Source organism: Heterocephalus glaber, unplaced genomic scaffold (genome assembly GCF_053883595.1).
Source record: "Heterocephalus glaber isolate CG9 unplaced genomic scaffold, H.glaber_assembly_v1.0 deba00001472, whole genome shotgun sequence".
NCBI classification, from domain to species: domain Eukaryota; kingdom Metazoa; phylum Chordata; class Mammalia; order Rodentia; family Bathyergidae; genus Heterocephalus; species Heterocephalus glaber.
The window spans coordinates 85,161,252-85,179,695 of NW_028258315.1; the positions used below are offsets into that span (position 1 = coordinate 85,161,252).

General features: G+C 38.7%; 1 protein-coding gene and 1 long non-coding RNA gene across 5 annotated transcripts in view; one reads left to right on the forward strand and one right to left on the reverse strand.

Annotated features, from left to right (window-relative positions):
• Plcl2 (phospholipase C like 2) overlaps positions 1–18,444 on the reverse strand; it is a 191,235-nt gene that overhangs the window by 69,037 nt on the left and 103,754 nt on the right. For 3 of the 4 annotated variants that reach the window (XM_087182246.1, XM_021243923.2, XM_087182247.1), the window contains 2 exons: positions 11,517–14,003; positions 9,160–9,363 (listed from right to left, as the gene is read on the reverse strand). In XM_087182246.1, the coding sequence (XP_087038372.1) occupies positions 9,160–9,363; positions 11,517–14,003 (2,691 nt within the window). Of the gene's footprint in view, positions 1–9,159; positions 9,364–11,516; positions 14,004–15,312; positions 15,355–18,444 lie in introns of all 4 variants that reach the window. The other variant, XM_087182245.1, reaches the window with a different exon arrangement.
• LOC147826448 (uncharacterized) lies at positions 889–9,344 on the forward strand. Its single transcript, XR_015439551.1, has 2 exons — positions 889–1,014; positions 9,044–9,344. It is a non-coding gene; the product is annotated as an uncharacterized LOC147826448 (long non-coding RNA).

Here is an 18,444-nt window from a genome sequence, read left to right on the forward strand (position 1 = left end):
TGTTACTCACCTGACAATAGTCAGGTACTAGAGGGCACTTTAGCTCTGTTTCTCTCAATAATCATAATGCAATCCTTCTAGCCGGCCACAGTCTTGTCGTCTCATACCTCCTACACTTCTTCCTGGCTCCTCCCTGAAACACGCAGGCCTTTTTCAGGATATTTCACAAAGAATGTTGTCAGGGCCATCCAGAAAATCTGTAACTGGGAGGGGAAGGCTGCCAGGTGGGTGGCTTCAGCAATGACAAAGGTATAACGAGGACAGTGTAAGAAAAAAGCCACTTATTTTCACATACATTGCCATGGTTTATGAAACACGTTGCCCTGTGGCTTTCCACCTAGGCAAAGGATGAATTTCAAAGGTTAGGTGGAGAGCAACTAACTTGTTAACACAAAGATACTTCTTAGTTTTAAAGATCAAACTAGATATTGGTTTTACTCAGGTTTCTACCCAAATGAAGGGTTTGGATGTCAAGATTTGTCAAAGAAAAACCATTTTCTTAATTATCTAAGCATTTCAAGAAACAGACCACAGATCATAGAGTTTTAGCCCCTATGGTGGAGATTTTCCTTCCCCCTCTAAAGGCAGGGCAAGGAGTTTGCAGCTTTAAGACAGAAAGAGGGAAGAAGCTGGGGAAGAAAAGTTGTTAAGTTCACTTCTTAGTCCTGAGTGACTGCAGGTGTTGGAGCTAGGAAATCCCCCACCACAGAGCCAACCTTAAGGCAAGGAAGGGGAGAATGAGAGAGGGTCAGCCTTAGATGGGCATTCTCTGGCAAGGACACATAAAGAGATTCCTGTAACCACACCTTCTCTGGGCAGCCAGCATCCACTCCACAGAGGAACAGGAGCACAGTCCAAATCAGATAATATAAATCAATCAATAGATCAAGCTTACCAAACAGACCTAAAATTTAGGGATATTCACCTCCTCCCGAGAGAGAAGACAGCTACATTTTCTTTATCATGGGCGTTGAGTGTGAAGTCTGAACTCAAACTCTGTCACATAAGCAGAAGGTAAGAGAGGACTATCCTAGAATCATGACCATGGAAAGAGGGAAGATAGTAGCACTGCTACCTCCACTCAGTTTATGTACATTTCAAGTTGGGAGGAAGACATAAAGTTTACTGAACAAACTAAGATGAGGGAGCTCCTTTCTTACAGCTTTTTCACATGGCTGCCCAGAAAGAACTGGGTGTATTATCTATAAAGTATAGAATAATAAAGATGTATAAAATCCTTCTTAAAAAATGGGTCCTTGACAGAGAAAGGATCTTAGCAAACAACTCTGAAGATGTCTTCAGCCACAGCAGAAGCAAACACAAAGCATTTCTGCTCAAGAAAAGAAAAAATTTAAAGTAAGCTTTGAGGGAATTATACTACAGCAAAATTTAATATTCAATGTGGAATCTGATGGGAACCTAGGAAGTAATATTTCTGCTTTGCATATGAAGGAAAAAAAGACTGCAGTACTTCAGTGATGTGAATTTGATAAAAAATGCAGTAGTGTTCTTTTGCAAAAGCGTAAGTTTAGAAAGAAGTTCTCAAACTTTTTCGAGCTCATACTTTCTACCAGATTCAGGAAAATGAAATGTTTGAAAAATAAGCAATGTTTTTGCTCCCTTAAAAAGCAATAGAAAGACTCTAAATGGAGAAGTAAAACTACCAAATATGTGGCCCCAAACCACTGTAAAAAAACAGTTCTCCAGTTAGCCTTGGCTCAAACTAACTCTACCCAGGAAGTGACTCAGTACCAAGAGCAGGCTCCTTCTTCTGCACAGATATGGCTGCAGAGGACTCAGCCATTAGTCCCTATTAACTCAGACACTGTCAATCAGGCTGTTAGTACAGTATGTCCGACGATATGTGACTTGCTTCACACAAATCAAAAATCTTTTACCCAAAATTTCTGAAACCAGAGGTATTTCAAATATTAGATTTTAAAATATTTACCCAAACTTTACTGTTTGAGCATCAAAATCTGAAATGCTCCAAAAATCTAAAACTTTTGAACACTGACATGATTATGGAGCATTCAGACTACGGGTTTTCAGATTAGGGATGTTTAACCTGTACCACTGATCATAGCTTTTCTGAAAACACCATTTGACAACATGCTGAACTCCACTAAAGCCAAAGGTTTTAATACTTGGGTTACCTCGTGGAGGCCTATTCCATCTGATCTGATGACACATGTGGTACATCATCACACTGGATCTTTAAGCATTTCTTTTCCTTTCTATTATCAACTGAAACCATTCTGGAATGGTTCAGCTGCATGTTTTTGATGATTCCAGAGAGAGTGCTTTTAGAAATAATATCTACTGAACCTCTCCAGACACCAAATTAAACTACAGCCTCTGACTTTCTAATCTTTCTTGCAGGGTGCCTATATTGTCTTTCTCTCCCTCTTTCCTTTCCTTTTTAGCTCCATCTTATCCTAAAGCACACTAGGCTATTTGACCTTTTTTCCACAGTTATAAAAATTGCTAAAGTTGACACCTGCAATTAAGAGAAGCTTTTAATGTCAAGTCCTGAGGCAGGAGAATGATAAAAGGAGTCACAAAGGAGAGGGAGATCAATAGTAATCTTAGTGCAGATCATCTCTGGCATGGTTCAGACCAGGAGACTCCATTAATTCTGAAGTGTGATTAATCTACTCATTGCATTAAGCAGTGCTAAGAAAAAGTACAGTACATGCAAGCATACCAACAACATGAAACAGAATGTTCCTGATGCTGCATGCTAGCTGCCAATATTTCTGTGTAAAAGAAAGCCTTTGTTTCACATATTCTATTTTTAAATATCCTTTTTAAAGAAATATTTAAAGTCACGTGTTAAGATTACTCAGCAACCTATATAAAAATACAGAGTGGAAACTATATCCTCCTAGACAAAGCATATTGTTCTTCCCTTTAAAAACTACTATTCTCTTCTAGATAAATGGATTCCTCAGAGCATGCTTTCTTAATTAAATGTGAAGGTAATTAAGATCAAGATTTTTGTGAAGCTGCAAGGAAAAGATAGAAACTAATTTCAAATGGAAAGTAGTCAAAAGAACTGCAATGAAAAGAAAGAATTCATGTAAAAATCTCTGAATAGTCGGGGGCTGCCCGAGAGACAGCATCTGTGTGTATGAAGGACTGTAAAGCCTGTCATAAAGAGTTGGGCGCCTCCTGATTACTTTTTCCCCTTTCCTTCTCACTCCTTACAACTTTATCTTATGTTTAATTACAAAGATTGAAACATATTTCACATAGCAGAAAAACTGTAATGAAATCAAAAGCAAAAGTTGCAAACATTTTTCAAAACTTTGGTTTTATGCAATACCTCACAAAGTATATTTCCGGTATTTTCTCTTTATAAAGGAAGAATGCTGACTCCTTGATCTCTATATGTCAGTATGAAACTCATCAAAATTTTAATAATTCAAGTCTAACCAGAGGGTAAATCTGAGTCTAATAAACAAAGGTAGAGAGCTGAATTATCCCTCTCATCAATACTAAAGGGTTGGTAAAAAACACTTCAGTTTTGAAAGATGATGCATTAGATCACTTATCAGTGGAGGAAGGGAGATACTCTGGAAACGCCAGTGCAGATCCAAGCTTGAGCACATTGCATTACAAAAATTATCCAGGTGCTCACTAGAGAAATCTTAAGCTCGGGTCACATAATCCATATTTTTTCTCACCAGCTTTTAGTTGCATGAGAGAACAAATTCAATGATATATGACTGCAATTGGTAGATATATTCAAGTTCATTTATGCAAATTTTAAGTAAAATATTTAAGTTTCTGGTTATTTGAAGTGATAATATAAAAGATGTTAAAATACTTGTAATCAAATTCCTTTTTTTTTTTTGGTACCAGGGATCAAACTCAGGTCCTTGTGCTTGCGCAGCAGGCGGCAAAACCACTGAGCTAAATCCCCTGCCCATAATCAAATTCCTTTGAGTGGAATTTGATCTACTTACTGCTATCTTTCTATAAGTTCACTGAATTTGCCTTTTAGTATATGGCAAGACTGACAAACTGAATTATTTTCTACTTTCAGTCAAAAATAAGGTAACTGACTTTAAAAGTCCTACACTAATAACACTAGATTATTATTTTTAAAGATACTTGGAATTTATTGGTATTTGATTATTCTTCTACATATATCCCAGGGTTGATTTTCCTGATCTGGACTACATGAAAAAACTGGACAAAGAGACTACTTGGGCTTTAACCCTAGTTCTGCAATTAATTTGATGGACCAGATAGTTTCCATTTTCTTACCTGCAAAATAAACGAGCTCAACAGATGGTCTGTGGGTTCTCTTTCACGGCAATCCTCTCAGAGCCCAGAGACTATTTAAGGGTTCCCTACTATCTACGTGGATTCCCCAGAACCTGTGCTTCCCACCCTGTGCAGTTAGCTGGCCTTGGCCAGTTGGCATTCAATTCATTCCTAAAGTCCAGCTCAGTGGCCAATGGTTCCCTCATATCTTCCAAATCCCCAAACCTGACACTGACCATTTTCTCCCATGATTTGTTTAAATATTTTAAAATATCTATGTACTATCTACTTAAATACTACCTACCATCTTACTAGTTGTCTAAGGACATATATCATCTCTTCAGTTAAACACTTCAGAGAGAGAAAAGATTGTATTAGTTTTTATATTGCCTCTTCTGTGTCACTGGCAGAGTACTCAGTAAACAGCTGCTGTTGGATGAATGAGAATTGCCTTGCACATGGTAAGAGCTTATAAATAGGTGATCTCAATGAAAATGGAACATCCTGTTACTTACTTAGTATCTGTTTTTTTGAACTAAGCCAATTAAATGTCTACTATATTCCACTTCAGAAGAACACAACACGACCTCTTAACTAAAGCAGATAAATTAAGTAAAAAAAAAATACAACCCTTGACTCTACAGTCATAATTAATACAACACTGTATAAGGCAATACAATAAATATGGAGTAGGGTAAGAACCAATGACATGGTTTAAAAAATGGAGGCCAGCCACAACTTGTCAAAAAATATTGGATAGATACAAAACAAAGGGAGTCAAGGATCATTTCTGAGTCAGAGAGGGTAAGTTGACTGGGAAGTCTGGATGACCAGGTGACTCAGATAAACCTTCAAAGGATGAGTCTCTCAGAAATGAAATGGAGTACTTAAGACCACTGGGCTCAGAGAGACCAGGAAGCCTCATGTAAATGTCCAAGCTGGCCAGTAAGCCTCCACTAGCATGAAGTCCCCTTTCACCTGCACTGCAATTTCTGTACCTAGGGTTGCCACTGTCACACTTGTGTTCTAGGTTCTGGGAGGATGCAGCACTAGGGCCTTTATTCACCAGCAGGAAGAAGGGTGAGCTGCCTGCACCAGGCTTCTAGGCACAACTTCTGCTGGTGCCTGCTATCCCAGACAGGTATGTCCAGACTCCACCTCTACTGACAACATTTGGTCATTCCCACTTTCCATCTTGATCCAGTCCTTCTTTTTAAAATTCCCGTAGTCTGCAGAGTAGAAGAATGAGTCTGGATTCTTCTTCTTCCTGCACGTTTTTTCTTTTTTTTGTACCGGGGATTGAACTCGGGTCCTTGCACTTGCAAGGCAGGCGGGTCCTTGAGCTAAATCCCTGGTCCTCTTCCTGTACTTTTAACTTTAACTCTAACTTCTAACTTCTAACTTTAACACCTACCTTCCTGAGCTAGGTCCCTGGCTTTCATTTTATCTCTTGCAAGACCTATGAGGGCACTACAAATAGGGTAAAGTCATAACCAGCACAGTTTTGAAAGTTTGTCTGTTGGTGGTAAACACAGAAGCAATTAAGATAATCCAGGGCCCTAGGGTAGTGGACAATACAACCAACCACCGGAACAGGAATATTTTTAAATTTTTTACAAAGATCTTTCTTTCCTTCTCCTCTTCCTCTCTCCCCTCCTCTCCCCCTCTTCCTCCTCCTCCTTTCTCCCTCTCTCCATCCCTCTTTCCCTCCCCCACTTCGTCTCTTTTTCCCCTCCCTCCTTTCTTCCCTACCTCTGAAAACAAAAACTCTTCAGACTTAAAAAGAAAACTATTAGCAATTCTGCTAGGATAATAGGTATGTGAACAGGGCCTCCATGCTGGCTTACATACTACTCAGCCCATGATCAGCATTCCCCCTTTTCACAAAGAAACTGGCATGTTTCTGATGCACCATTTTACTAGTAAGAGTCTAGAAATTGAAGAGTGATCACAGTCCTATAGATAATACACATCTGTGCATCCTCAGGAGGCACCATAGTACCCATCCTCACAGGAGGATGTGCCTCAGTATTGCAGATGGGCAATGAGGCAAGCATTCCAGACAGGAACTTCTAAACCTATTCTCACTTCTCAGTTCTGGTCACAAATTATAAATGGGAAGTCCACAAAATGAAGTAAGATCTTACTTCTAAGGTTCATTTTGGGTCAAGCTCAACATAGCATTATAAAAATAAAGAGTTATATTTACAGTTACAGGGTGTCCAAGACCTTGTACATTTCCCATTAACATTTATTCTTTTGGCTAGCTTGAACAAATTAATTATCACAAGGTGAGAAACCATTTAGTCACTAAAAAGCACTGTAAAATATTATTAGTTATAATATTGCTGCAATAATTTAAATTCAATTTTAAATATTTTATAACTTGAGTTTACTAGATGGAATTAAAGAAAAAATTGATAAACTGTGAAGCATTTTGATGCACAGCTATTTCAACCATACATTGGAAAAAGAGTAATTTTACAATTTAAAACTTTTATATCAACTAATACATTCTGTCTTATCACTTCTACAATACCACAAATAAAAGGTAGATGCAAGTAAGAGTTATGTAGTAAGTGTTATCATCTATCAGTGCAGGAAAAGGAAAGGGCAGGGAACCAAGGGGCACTGAGCAATTCCTGTGCCAGAGGTAGTTGTGGGTGCTATAAAGGCTTTTGGTGTCCTTCGGAAGCTTTAATGAAACCACGAGAATCTGGCCAGGATCATACACTGAACACAGCACTCAGCTCCAGTCTGTTATGTTATCACCTACGTGGAAACTACTACTCAACTCTCAGGATGTCCCTGTTCAAAAGCTTACCGTGAAGAAATGTCACTGCATCACTGCCACAGAACTCACGAAAATATCTAAGAAGGTATTAGGTTTTCATTAATGATGTAGGCCTGGAGATTTTATACATGGGTCAAGCTTTAAAAGCACTCTAGGGCCAGGGATTTAGCTCAGTGGTGCCTCCGCCTGCCTTACAAATGCAAGGTCCTGAGTTCAATGCCCGGTACCAAAAAAACAAAACAAAACAAAAAACAAAAGCACTCTAAATGTCAGCTACTTCTTCTGTCTTCTTCCCATGAAACTGAGTGTCAAGAACTAACTGGATAGTCTAACTCATAGCTTGGAAAAGCACCCCAAACTTCTCTACTTCTACCCCTCCCCCTATTTTCTTTTCACTCCTCTCTCCCCCATAAGAACCTCAACATAAGCTTCCTGCGTTGATCCCCCTACCCCCGACCTTCTAGTGGACTGGATGGCTCCCCAAGGACAAGGAACATTCACGCTTGTTTTTCTGGCCCCTCTGGCACCCAGCAACGTGTCACTGAAGGTTTAGCAGATATATTTGACCCTGGCCTTCCTATTTTCTGCAGGATGTGTGCCGCTCTCTGTAGTCTGTCTGCAGTGTCCAGTGTGCAATCCCTTGTATCTCTTATGTTACCATGGACTCTAAGAAGGAAAGGGCAGGGAATAGTAAGCATCCACTGGAATGTGTGGCTATTTCACAGGAACTGGGGAACATATAAAAAATAACTTTGCTTTTAAAGATAATGAACTGGTATGTTGCTTAAAACATTACATGCTTCTGGCTTACATTTACAGACTTACTCATCCTAACAGTAAAGAGGTATTATCTAACATGTATTCTTCAGAAGTTTTGAGTTTGGAAATAGCAGCCCACTGGTCAAGTCAATGTGAAAACAGGGACTACTCTATCTACCACCCTCTTAGAAAGTACTTTGCCAGCAAGTAAAAGCCCCCAAGAATCCTGCAGTGATCACAGTTGATCAGTTTTCTTCAGACCAATATTTCCCCAAATTATTTCACCACAGAACCTTTCCCCCATGTGACATATACTAATATCTTAAGAAACCAAAGTTCCTCAGAACACAGCAGGGCAAGACTGGCCATATGTGTTTTTTATTTCCCTTGAATTTCATAAGTCTCTCTAAATTGCAGCTTTCAGACCAATTTATAAAACAATCAAAAATGTTTCTGTTAAAGTGTGCAATGCCAATCCTATTTTGTCCTTGAGCACAGAAAGCTCTGTCAGAGGATGTCAAATGTTATATGGCCTTAGCTTGTGCTTTCCTAGTGCAGGAGCTGTTGAATGAGGTACTTGCCCCTGTGTACCCTGGGTGATAAAGGATGACAGCCTGGCTCATTTGGGAAGGGAGTATTCCACACCATCCTTGACCCTGCCAGGCTAAGGAGTCACCCTACAAGTCCACACAGCTAGTTTTGACAGCTTCAACTACATCAGGAGCTTAAAATGGATTTTGCGCACCCATTAAAGTCTTCCTTAGCATTATGATAAATTGCAAAGTACAATAAGAGCAAGATGCAATTAAGAAAATGCAAGATAAATCTTAAGTGCAAAAATGTAATAGTATAGGTGTCCTGAGGACACAGTCATTAACATTAAGCTGATTACCAATGCAGGTGTCTCAGAGCAGCTGCTGTGAGGGAGGAAACCATCACACACTACAGTCACATGACAGAACCACCTGTCCCTTATGGCATTAAAAAAAATTTTTTTATTAAACTTTTTGCCTTTACCACTTTGAGAAACAAAAACAAAATAATGTGTAGAAAAAGGGCATCCTTTAGAAATCAATTCAGATACAGTTCTTGAGAAACTACTCAATGTTTAATCTAACTTAGGCAACTGTCTTTGAATCTTGCTCTCTAAAATAGTAACAAAATTTAAACTCTTTCACATATAGAAAAGCTAAGGGAATTATTTTTCCAACCTAGGTGTATGAAGCATGAAATAGGACAGCACACTTCAGGAAGAGCTCCTGAGTACATCTGGCATATTGTCGTAAGACACCTCTCTCCCCTGGCTACATGAAAAGACAAACATGACTCACCATGTCATAAGTTGTCACAATCTTCTTCAGAACCTCTGGCACAATTCCCTGCAACTCCATCGTGGGATATGGCTCGCTGAGATTCAGGACCACCAGGGGTGTGTTATCGGGCCCCAGGAAGCGGGGAGACACTGCCAACATGCACTGCATGAGATTGGCCACCGAGGAGAGGCCACACAGCTCCTTGAATGACACCACTGCATTCTGTCAAATGGAAATAAAGGAAGCACTTGGTAATTAACCAGGGGTTCTAATCTCTCATGGAAATTAAACTCGATATACCTGTTATGCTGGAACTGCCAGTTATTGGCAATGCTACCACAGAATTGGCTAATGATTATTTTAACCTTGGAAAAAATAATGATTTTCCAAAGTAAATAAGTTATATATATTTGTAATACTAATTTATCAAAAGAACTGAAAATGCAAATAAGTAAAATTCTTACAAAGGACAAAGTCTTCTTTCAGAGCAAAGCTCATGGTAGAACCAATGTTGACATCCAACTATGAGTAAACCAAAAGAATGGCTTCTGTATTCCAAAAAAATAAAGATTAAGAAAAAAAGCCAAATTGGGTTTAAGATAAGTATCAAATATGCAAGTCATCCAAAAAGGAAAGAGGTTTTTATAAGGAAGAAACTTGAGACTGTTTACCTATTTATGCCACTAGTATCAAACCTAAAGGATCTCTGAGAACACTGCTGTTCATGAGTGAGTCTGCCCATTGGGACCTTAGGTCACCTTGGCCTTCCTCTGGTAGCATCTCCACCAATCTCAATGCTTCTCTCTCTCTATTCGAATCACCAGAAGTATGGCATTAAAATTAAAGAAAATACTCAAAGTACGAAGTCTCTTGAGCTGGCAATCCTTGAGCACTTACCAAGTGCTAAGCAGTACTAGCCGCTTATACATTAATTATAGATATCCTTATTTAACGCTCTCAGCGACTTTGTTACAGAGGAGGAAATTAAGCTTTAGATGTGATCTTTCTGATTGTGTATTGAAATAATTCATTATGCATATAAATAAATTACTGAGATATCTAAAATGAAATCTCCCAATCACTCTTATCGCACCTTCCTGTTTTATGTTCTTCACAGCATTTACCTGAATCTGCAGCTGTCCTGTTTATTTCTCCTCTTACTGCTTTATTCGTCTTCCCATGGACCACCTCCAACTACTGTACAAGTGCCCTGAGGGCACACGGTCCATGTATTTGGTCACTGCTGCACTCCCTTGGCCAGACTGCCTGTGCATGGCAGGTGTTCACTAAGCATCACCACCCACTGCTCGTTTGGATTCAAGGCACATATGGGCTCTAGAAATGATTATGCTTGACCTCTGGCAGGTCCCCAGGGAATTCTGGTCACATTCACACCAGCAGCTACCAAGAATGGACAATGTGGCTTGCTTGGAGCTGAGGGTTTACCAAACCACTGGTAACCTCAGAAATGGGGAAACTGCTTATATTTTAGTTATGCTTTTACCTTGAGAGAAAGAAAATAATGTCCGTATGGTGGGAAGATCTTTTTTACTCATGAGGTATCCACACAACCAGTATGTAGGAAAAATATGCTGAAAATATTTCTTTTGAGTCAGATTTTACAGCCGGTGTCATTTTTGTAATAGTCATTAAAAAATAAATAAACCACACAGAGCACTCTCCCACACTGAGATGGGCTAAGTCGCCTCTGTGATGCAGGCCTTTGTGTCCAGTTCTACACTACTCATGGGCCCTCATATAGGGCTAGGTACACAGACGATCTTTAAGTAAATACACAATCTCTAACACTGTTTTCAGCTACTATATACTGAGGTAATTATTATCTTCAACTTTAATAAAGATACCACATGTCTTTCACTATAAAATTTAGTTATCCTCTAAAATCATACAAACACATTGGTTCATTTAAGGGCCTACTCTCTTCCCAGCACTATAGCTATGTAAGGAAGGTCTGGAACATGTCCCTTTTACTTTAATCTATATCCCTTTTGTTTTGATAAGTCATCAATTTATGTTCCAGCTAAGGACCATATTCATAACATCAGAGATTCCCCTGCACATTACTAGGAAAAATGGGGAACTGTTAGTCATTAACAGGAACTAGAATGAGTGATAAGTAAGGCACCAACAAGACTAGTTTATTCTAATATGCAATCAAAAGTTTCAACAACTGCCATTATGGAAATTTAATTAAGAAATATGACTAGTGGTAAACATTTAATAACCAACAGGAATTTACTAATTATTCACAACTAAATATACCATTGTTTAAAAACAACCCTCCAACATACTCATAAACTATGGATAGGTCCTAAGTGGAAAAACTGTTGGGTGATACTCAAACACAAACATACCTGCATGTTCTCTCTCAGATCTGTGGCATCCCGTATCAGGGGCTGGGCATTCTTGAACACTTCATCCACAGTTTTAATCCACAATGTTCTCAGAGATGCATATTCCCTGGATTTCTTCCCTTTTCTCACAGAAAGGCCCCTTTTATGAGGCTTTCCTCCTCCTCTTCGGTTAGTAATAGCCACATGGACAAACAAAGAAGCATGTGCAAGAACCTCTCCAGTCAAAGACTGCAGGGGGACATGGCGGTAGCCTGTTTGTAAACACTCAAAGGGAATTGTGTACTGACCAATAAATTCATCCCCAATATAGTCATCATCTAGCACTACAAAGCGCACCATGGCCAGTTCAGGTAGGTTGATTTGAAATTCAAAGCTTTCATCAAAAATGGGAGCATCTCCATTCTGGTGCACTGTTTTTGTCCTTTGTTCTGCACAGTCCGCAGGAATTCCATGGATTTCCACATAGACGTAGGGATCCACCACATCACCTTTGGCACCTGAGCCTTTGGGCTTGGGAAAGTTCTGCCCACTGATGATTTTAATGTGAAGAAGCTGAGGTGAGACTCCTGGGACGGAGTCTTTTGTATTAGCGCTGAAGAATGAGACTTCTTCCCTCATGATGGCTGGCCGAAGGACATAGCCACAGTTTCCATTCTGCCTAAACCAGCCAATATTCAGATCCATCATCAGTCCTGGTGTCTGGAAGTTCATGGCCACGATTTGACAACCACATTTCCAAAAATCTTGAGGGTTCATGTTACTAGAGTCAATTCTCATGGGACTAGGAAAGACCCGAGCAAGAAAACGCTTGTTGTAATTTACAAAGTCTCCTGGATTTTCATTGGCATATTTGCTGGCAAGCACTTCATTAAATGAGCAGACTTCCCAGTACTTCTGGACTTGAAATGACACCTGAAATTCTTTGAACTGAACTGACTTACAGATGCTGACCAGTTCAGACAGTTCTTTGCAAAGCTGAAATCGCTTCACAGGCACACTGTTGGGTTGCTCCACATTCTCTTTTCCCAACCTCTGAGACATTTCTGCTCCTTCATCTTCATCAGTAACATCTCCTTCTACTCCAGAGCAATTTGAAGATAGCTTCTTTGCTTTAATTAGTATTCTCCCTTTCAGGACATCTGGGGATGGTAGATAAGATTCCTCAACATTGGGTGATGCTGTATAGAGCTTGTCTCCTAAAATTTTTTTCATGTGTTGAACCATTACCTTTTGTTGTTTGATAGAACAGTGATTTTCTACACATAAAATAAGAGGATACTCTGAAGCAAAGAACGAATACTTGTTAATAATATCAATGACACTGCGGAAGACTATCTGAGAGGTCATGGTGTGGCCTGTGTAAATTACAGGCTCGTTATCTGGCCCATCCCATACATCTAACTCAACACTCCGGCAACCCATTTTAAGAGCTCGGATATATCCTGTGATGTCAGAGGGACCTCGGAACTGATCCTCTATTAAGTATGTATTATGAGATGAGTTTATAAAGTAATGAGACAAAGGCTGTTTCATATCCTGACAGACTTTCTTATGTTCTGGATCAAATATGTAACAGTCAGGTGACATAAGGTAATTAGTGAACCCGTCTATGGAGAGCCAGCCCTTTTCCTGGCCCTCTTTGGATGGCTCATATTTGTGAATAATTTCAAGGCTTATTTCCTCATTTATATGTGCCACACCCTGTTCTGCCTCAAGAAACATCATAAGATCTTTAGTATCAAGGAATTCTTTATTGCTTGAAAACTGAACCAAAAGGAAATAAATTTCAGGTCTAGTACAAAGCTCATGGAAAACCTCAATAAATTCTTCCTTTGTGACTTCTGTACCAGCTTTGTCCTTGGATTTATGCAATTCTTTGAACTTAAGTTCAATTTTGCTTGTTTTTAAACCAGGATTGAGGTTTCTGATACACTGCACAGCATTACACAGAGTTATATGTCCAATGCTATCTACATCAATTTCACTAAACATTTGTGAAACCCAAGAAGTCCTCATGTTGTCTTGGCTACTTTCTAACATATCAAGAGTATGTTTTCCATAAGAAATTAGGTACCGAAGTCCTGTAACCCAGACGTTCGCAATATCTGCAGAGTTGGCAACCAAATCAAGTGACTCATAATTCTCTCCGTATATGACTGAAAATGCACAGTCTTCAGATATCTGGTCTGAAATGCCATTGCTGCGAAATATGTCTGTATTCTTTCCTGTTCTCACTTCTTTGATGGATTTGATATCAATCTTGGCTTTCTCAGAATCCTTCTTAGATGGCTCCCACCTCAGGCTTTGCATGTCAGCATCTAGTAAAAAATACCTATGGTATATTCTAGAGTTGGAGCGAACCTTTTTGAGTTCTGAACCCTCAACCATTGAATTGATACAATCACTTGCACTGCTGATCTTCTTCTCTGTCGGCATGCTGCTGAATGACACTGTTTTCTTTCGCTCCCTTTTCTGTTTTGTACCATCCTGGGAGAAAAAAGAATAGCATATTAGAATAATATAAGCATAGGTGTCTATGTTTAGGACTGGGAATTAAAATTTAATTTCCTTGAATAAAATTATACTCTGAGGATTTCCTATTCTGGATCTTATAATGAACGAAACCCATTCATCTCTAAAGCTCAGAAATGGCCTTAAAGTTTATAGCCTAATACTAACACGTAAGAAATCATTGAATAACTACAATTCACCTTTGTCAAAGAACACAATTTTAGTAACATATGATAAAATCTTATATAGAGTGCTGGCTACATAATTTTCAGGGCCCAGGAAAAATGAAAATACTCCTTTTGATTCCTTGGTCAAAAATTACTAATAATTTCAAGAGGGCAACAGATGAAGAATATTAAGAAAAGCCCAAGTCCCTAGAACATGGGGCTTATGTAGCTAAACAGGTCATATACCTATAAAAGCAGGTCCTGTGTGTATATACATTATATAGTATATACATCAGTTTTTCTCTTTTTAATAAATATTTCATTTTATTTTACTTTTTCAGTCATGAGATCCAAGGAAATGCAGGTTCACAGAAATTGAAAACAATATCAAAATGTTTCTAAAGGTTTGTCACCACCATTTGCCTCAAAATCACCTGGGTTATCTGGTTAAAAATCATATTCCTAGGCCTGTGGAATCAGATCTCTAAAAATGGTGGCCAGTAATTTGCAGCCCCCCATATAGTGGGGATGTTCTCTCAAGTCCCAAGAAACAGTTCCTGGCTCACTAAGACGTTTAGGCTATTTCTAGACTACATACCAAATGACCAGAAACCACTAAGTATGAACCATTAAAGTGTGTGTTAAATGGATAGATGCTGGAATTGTAGCAGAAATTCTTGGCTCTTCAAAGCTTCATAATAGACTAGTTATGGTCCCAAACACTTCAGATACAGATATGGCTGTACTGTTGCAATTATATTAGGTCTGAGACAGAACTCTAGAAGCTAGCTAAGGGTTTTACTATTATAGAGTTGGATTTATTAATACCACTACTGTGCACCAGGATGATGCTGAGAACAATGTTGCCGAAGTACTTTCAATATAAATAGATTATTAACACTAAAGTGAAAAACTTCAGGTAGTAGAAATTTACATTACCAATACTGTATTCCTCAACTTTCTGCAGAATGTAACACAGTATTCCCACCTGCAGGGCTGACCACCACATCCCCATGTGTATTTAGGACCTTCCCTGTAAAGACATCTTTATTGTCTAAAAAAGTGCTATAATGATGTCAAATTACCTTTCACAATTTTAACTTAAAACACATTATTACCTTGTAGAAAGTTTGTAAAATCTCTGATAAGTCACTGTGTCCCTAAGTAAGGAACAGAGATGGGGATTTAGGATTATATAATTTTCATGGTAATAAAGAGAATTCAAAATATTATACAAAAGCAATCCTGATTTTCCTGCTCTGGATACAACCTACTTAGAATAAAATCCTCTCCATATTTTAAAAAGCTTTTATGCTGTTCTCTTTATGTCTGAAATTTAAAACTACTTTTACTTTTTGACTACCTATGCTACCAAAGAAATTTGCAAAAGGTAATTAAACCTAAACTTTAAATCAGATGGGTATCATTTCCCTCAAAGTTTCAAAATGAACCATAGAGGCTTTTCTATTTTTTTTTTGGTATTAAATTCTTTTATTGGTACACTGTAGGTATACAACACAATTACATTTCTCAGTGGGAATTGTACCTTTACATAATGCATCTTGGTTCTTATTTTTTCCCCATTCTTTGCCCTCCCTTCACCCCCTCCACACTTCCCTATTTACAAAGACTTTATTTCCATTTTTTCCATTTCTCAGCATTTTTCCTTTCCCTTCTTTCCTTTCCCCTGCCCCTCCCACTACCCCTACCCCTTTGGACCTTTTCTTCCTATTTTGCATTATCGATCATTCATTCTAATCATCGGTACATTTTAGGTATACAATATAATGACATTCATCATTGGAAATTTGCACCTTTACATAGTCTCTCTTGGTTCTTATTTTTCACCCTTGCCCAGCCCTCCCTTCAACCCCTCCATTCCTCCCTATTTACAAAGATTTTGTTCCTAGTTTTCCATTTTCTCATATTAATCCCATTCCCTTCTATCCTTTCCCCTAGCCCTCCCACTTCCTTCCCCTTTGCCCCTTTTCTTCCTATTTCACATTACCTATTATACATTTAGTCCTTATTTACACTTTCAGTTTCTCACACTAGAGGAACTATTCGGTATTTACACATGTGTGTCCTATTTATTTCACTTAAGAGTATCACCTCAATGTGCATCCACTTAGCTATAAATGTCTCTAATTTCTCATTTTTTATGGCTGAGTAGTACTCCATTTTATTAAAAAAACACATTTTCTTTATCCAGTCTCCAGTTGATGGGCATTTGGGCTGTTTCCAAGTTTTAGCTATTACAAACTGTGCTGCTATGAACATGGGTGCACATATATCACTGTGGTATGATTCTTTTACTTCTTTGGGGAAGATTCCCAGCAGTGGAATAGTGGGGTCAAATGGGACTTCCAGTCCTAGTTCTTTGAGGTATCTCCATACTGATGTCCACAGTGCTTGCACCAGTCTACACTCCCACCAGCAGTGGAGCAGGGTTCCTCTTCCCCCACAGCCCCACCAGCATTTGTTATTGGTTGATTTCATGATAGCAGCCATTCTTTCTGGAGTGCAGTAGAATCTCAGCATTGTTTTCATTTGCATCTCTCGAATGACCAGTGATGGTGAACATTTTTTCATGTATTTATTTGCTAGTTCTACTGCTTTGTCTGAGAAATGTCTGTTCATTTCAGATGCCCATTTTCAGATTGGGTCTTTAAATTTGGGAGGTCTGATCTTTTTAAGTTCTTTATAGATTCAAGATAGTAGACTTTTGTCTGAGGAAGAGCAGGTGAAGATTTTTTCCCACATTGTGGGTTGTCTCTTCCCACTGCTGGTGGTTTCTCTTGCTGTGCAGAAGCTTTTTAATAAGAAGAGATCCCACTTTTTGATTATTTGTGCTAGTTCATGAGCAACTGAGGTTTTGTTCATAAAATCTTTTCCTACACCACTGTCTTCAAGAGTTCTTCCTAACCTCTGTTCTAACTGGTTCAGAGTTTCTATTTTAATATTTAGATCTTTAACCCATTTTGATTTTAGTTTACTGCATGGCGAGAGATATAGGTCTAGTTTTAATCTTTGGGAAGTTGAAACCCAATTTTTCCAGCACCATTTATTAAAGAGGCTATCTTTCCTCCAGTGAGGGTGTTTGGCTCCTTTATTGAAGACGAGATGGCTGAGTGTGTCTGGCATTGTTTCTGCATCTTCTAATCTGTTCCACTGGTCCTCAGGTCTGTTTCTTTGCCAGTACCATGCTGTTTTTATCACAGTAGCTTTGTAGTAGAATTGCAGGTTGGGGATTGTGATACCCCCTGCCATGTCTCTGTTCCCTAGAATTGCTTTTGCTATTCTGGGTCTCTTCTTGTTCCAAATGAATTTTTGGATTGTTTTCTCGAGGTCTATGAAGTATGCTTCTGGGATCTCAATTGGAATTGCATTAAATCTATATAGCAGTTTTGGAAGTATGGCCATTTTCACTCTATTAATCCTTCCTACCCAGGAGCAGGGGATGTCTGTCCATTTTCTGATATCATCTTCAATCTCTCTTTTCAGAGTGCCATAGTTTTCAGAGAAGAGGTCTTTGATTTCTTTCGTTAGGATGATTCCTAGGTATTTCACTTTTTGGATGCTATTGTGAAAGGAATTATTTGCCCTATTTCTCTCTCAGTGAGTCTGTCATTGGTGTAGAGGAAAGCTATTGATTTTGTGTGTTGACCTTGTAGCCAGTTACTTGACTGAATTTGGTTATTAAGTCTAGAAGACTTTTGGTGGAGTTCTTGGGGTCTTCTATAGAGAGTATCATGTCATCTGCAAATAATGACAATTTGACTTCTTCATTACCTATCTTTATTCCTTTTATTTCTTTCTCTTGTCTCATTGCTGTGGCTAATGTTTCCAGAACTATATTGAACAAGAGTGGTGATAGTGGACATCCTTGTCTTGTTCCTGATTTTAGTGTGAAGGATTTCAGTTTTTGACCATTTAGTATGATATTGGCTGTTGGTTTTTCATAGATGGCTTCTATCAGTTTGAGGTAGAGACCACCTATTCCAATTTTTTGGAGGGTTTTTATCATAAATGCATGTTGGATTTTGTCAAATGCTTTTTCTGCATCTATGGAAATAATCATATGGTTTTTGTCCTTGGCTCTATTGATATAGTGTATTACATTGATTGATTTGCATATATTGAACCATCCCTGCATCCCTGGGATGAATCCCACTTGATCAGGGTGTACGATCTTCTTGATGATCTTCTGCATTCTGTTTGCCATTATCTTATTAAGGATTTTTGCATCT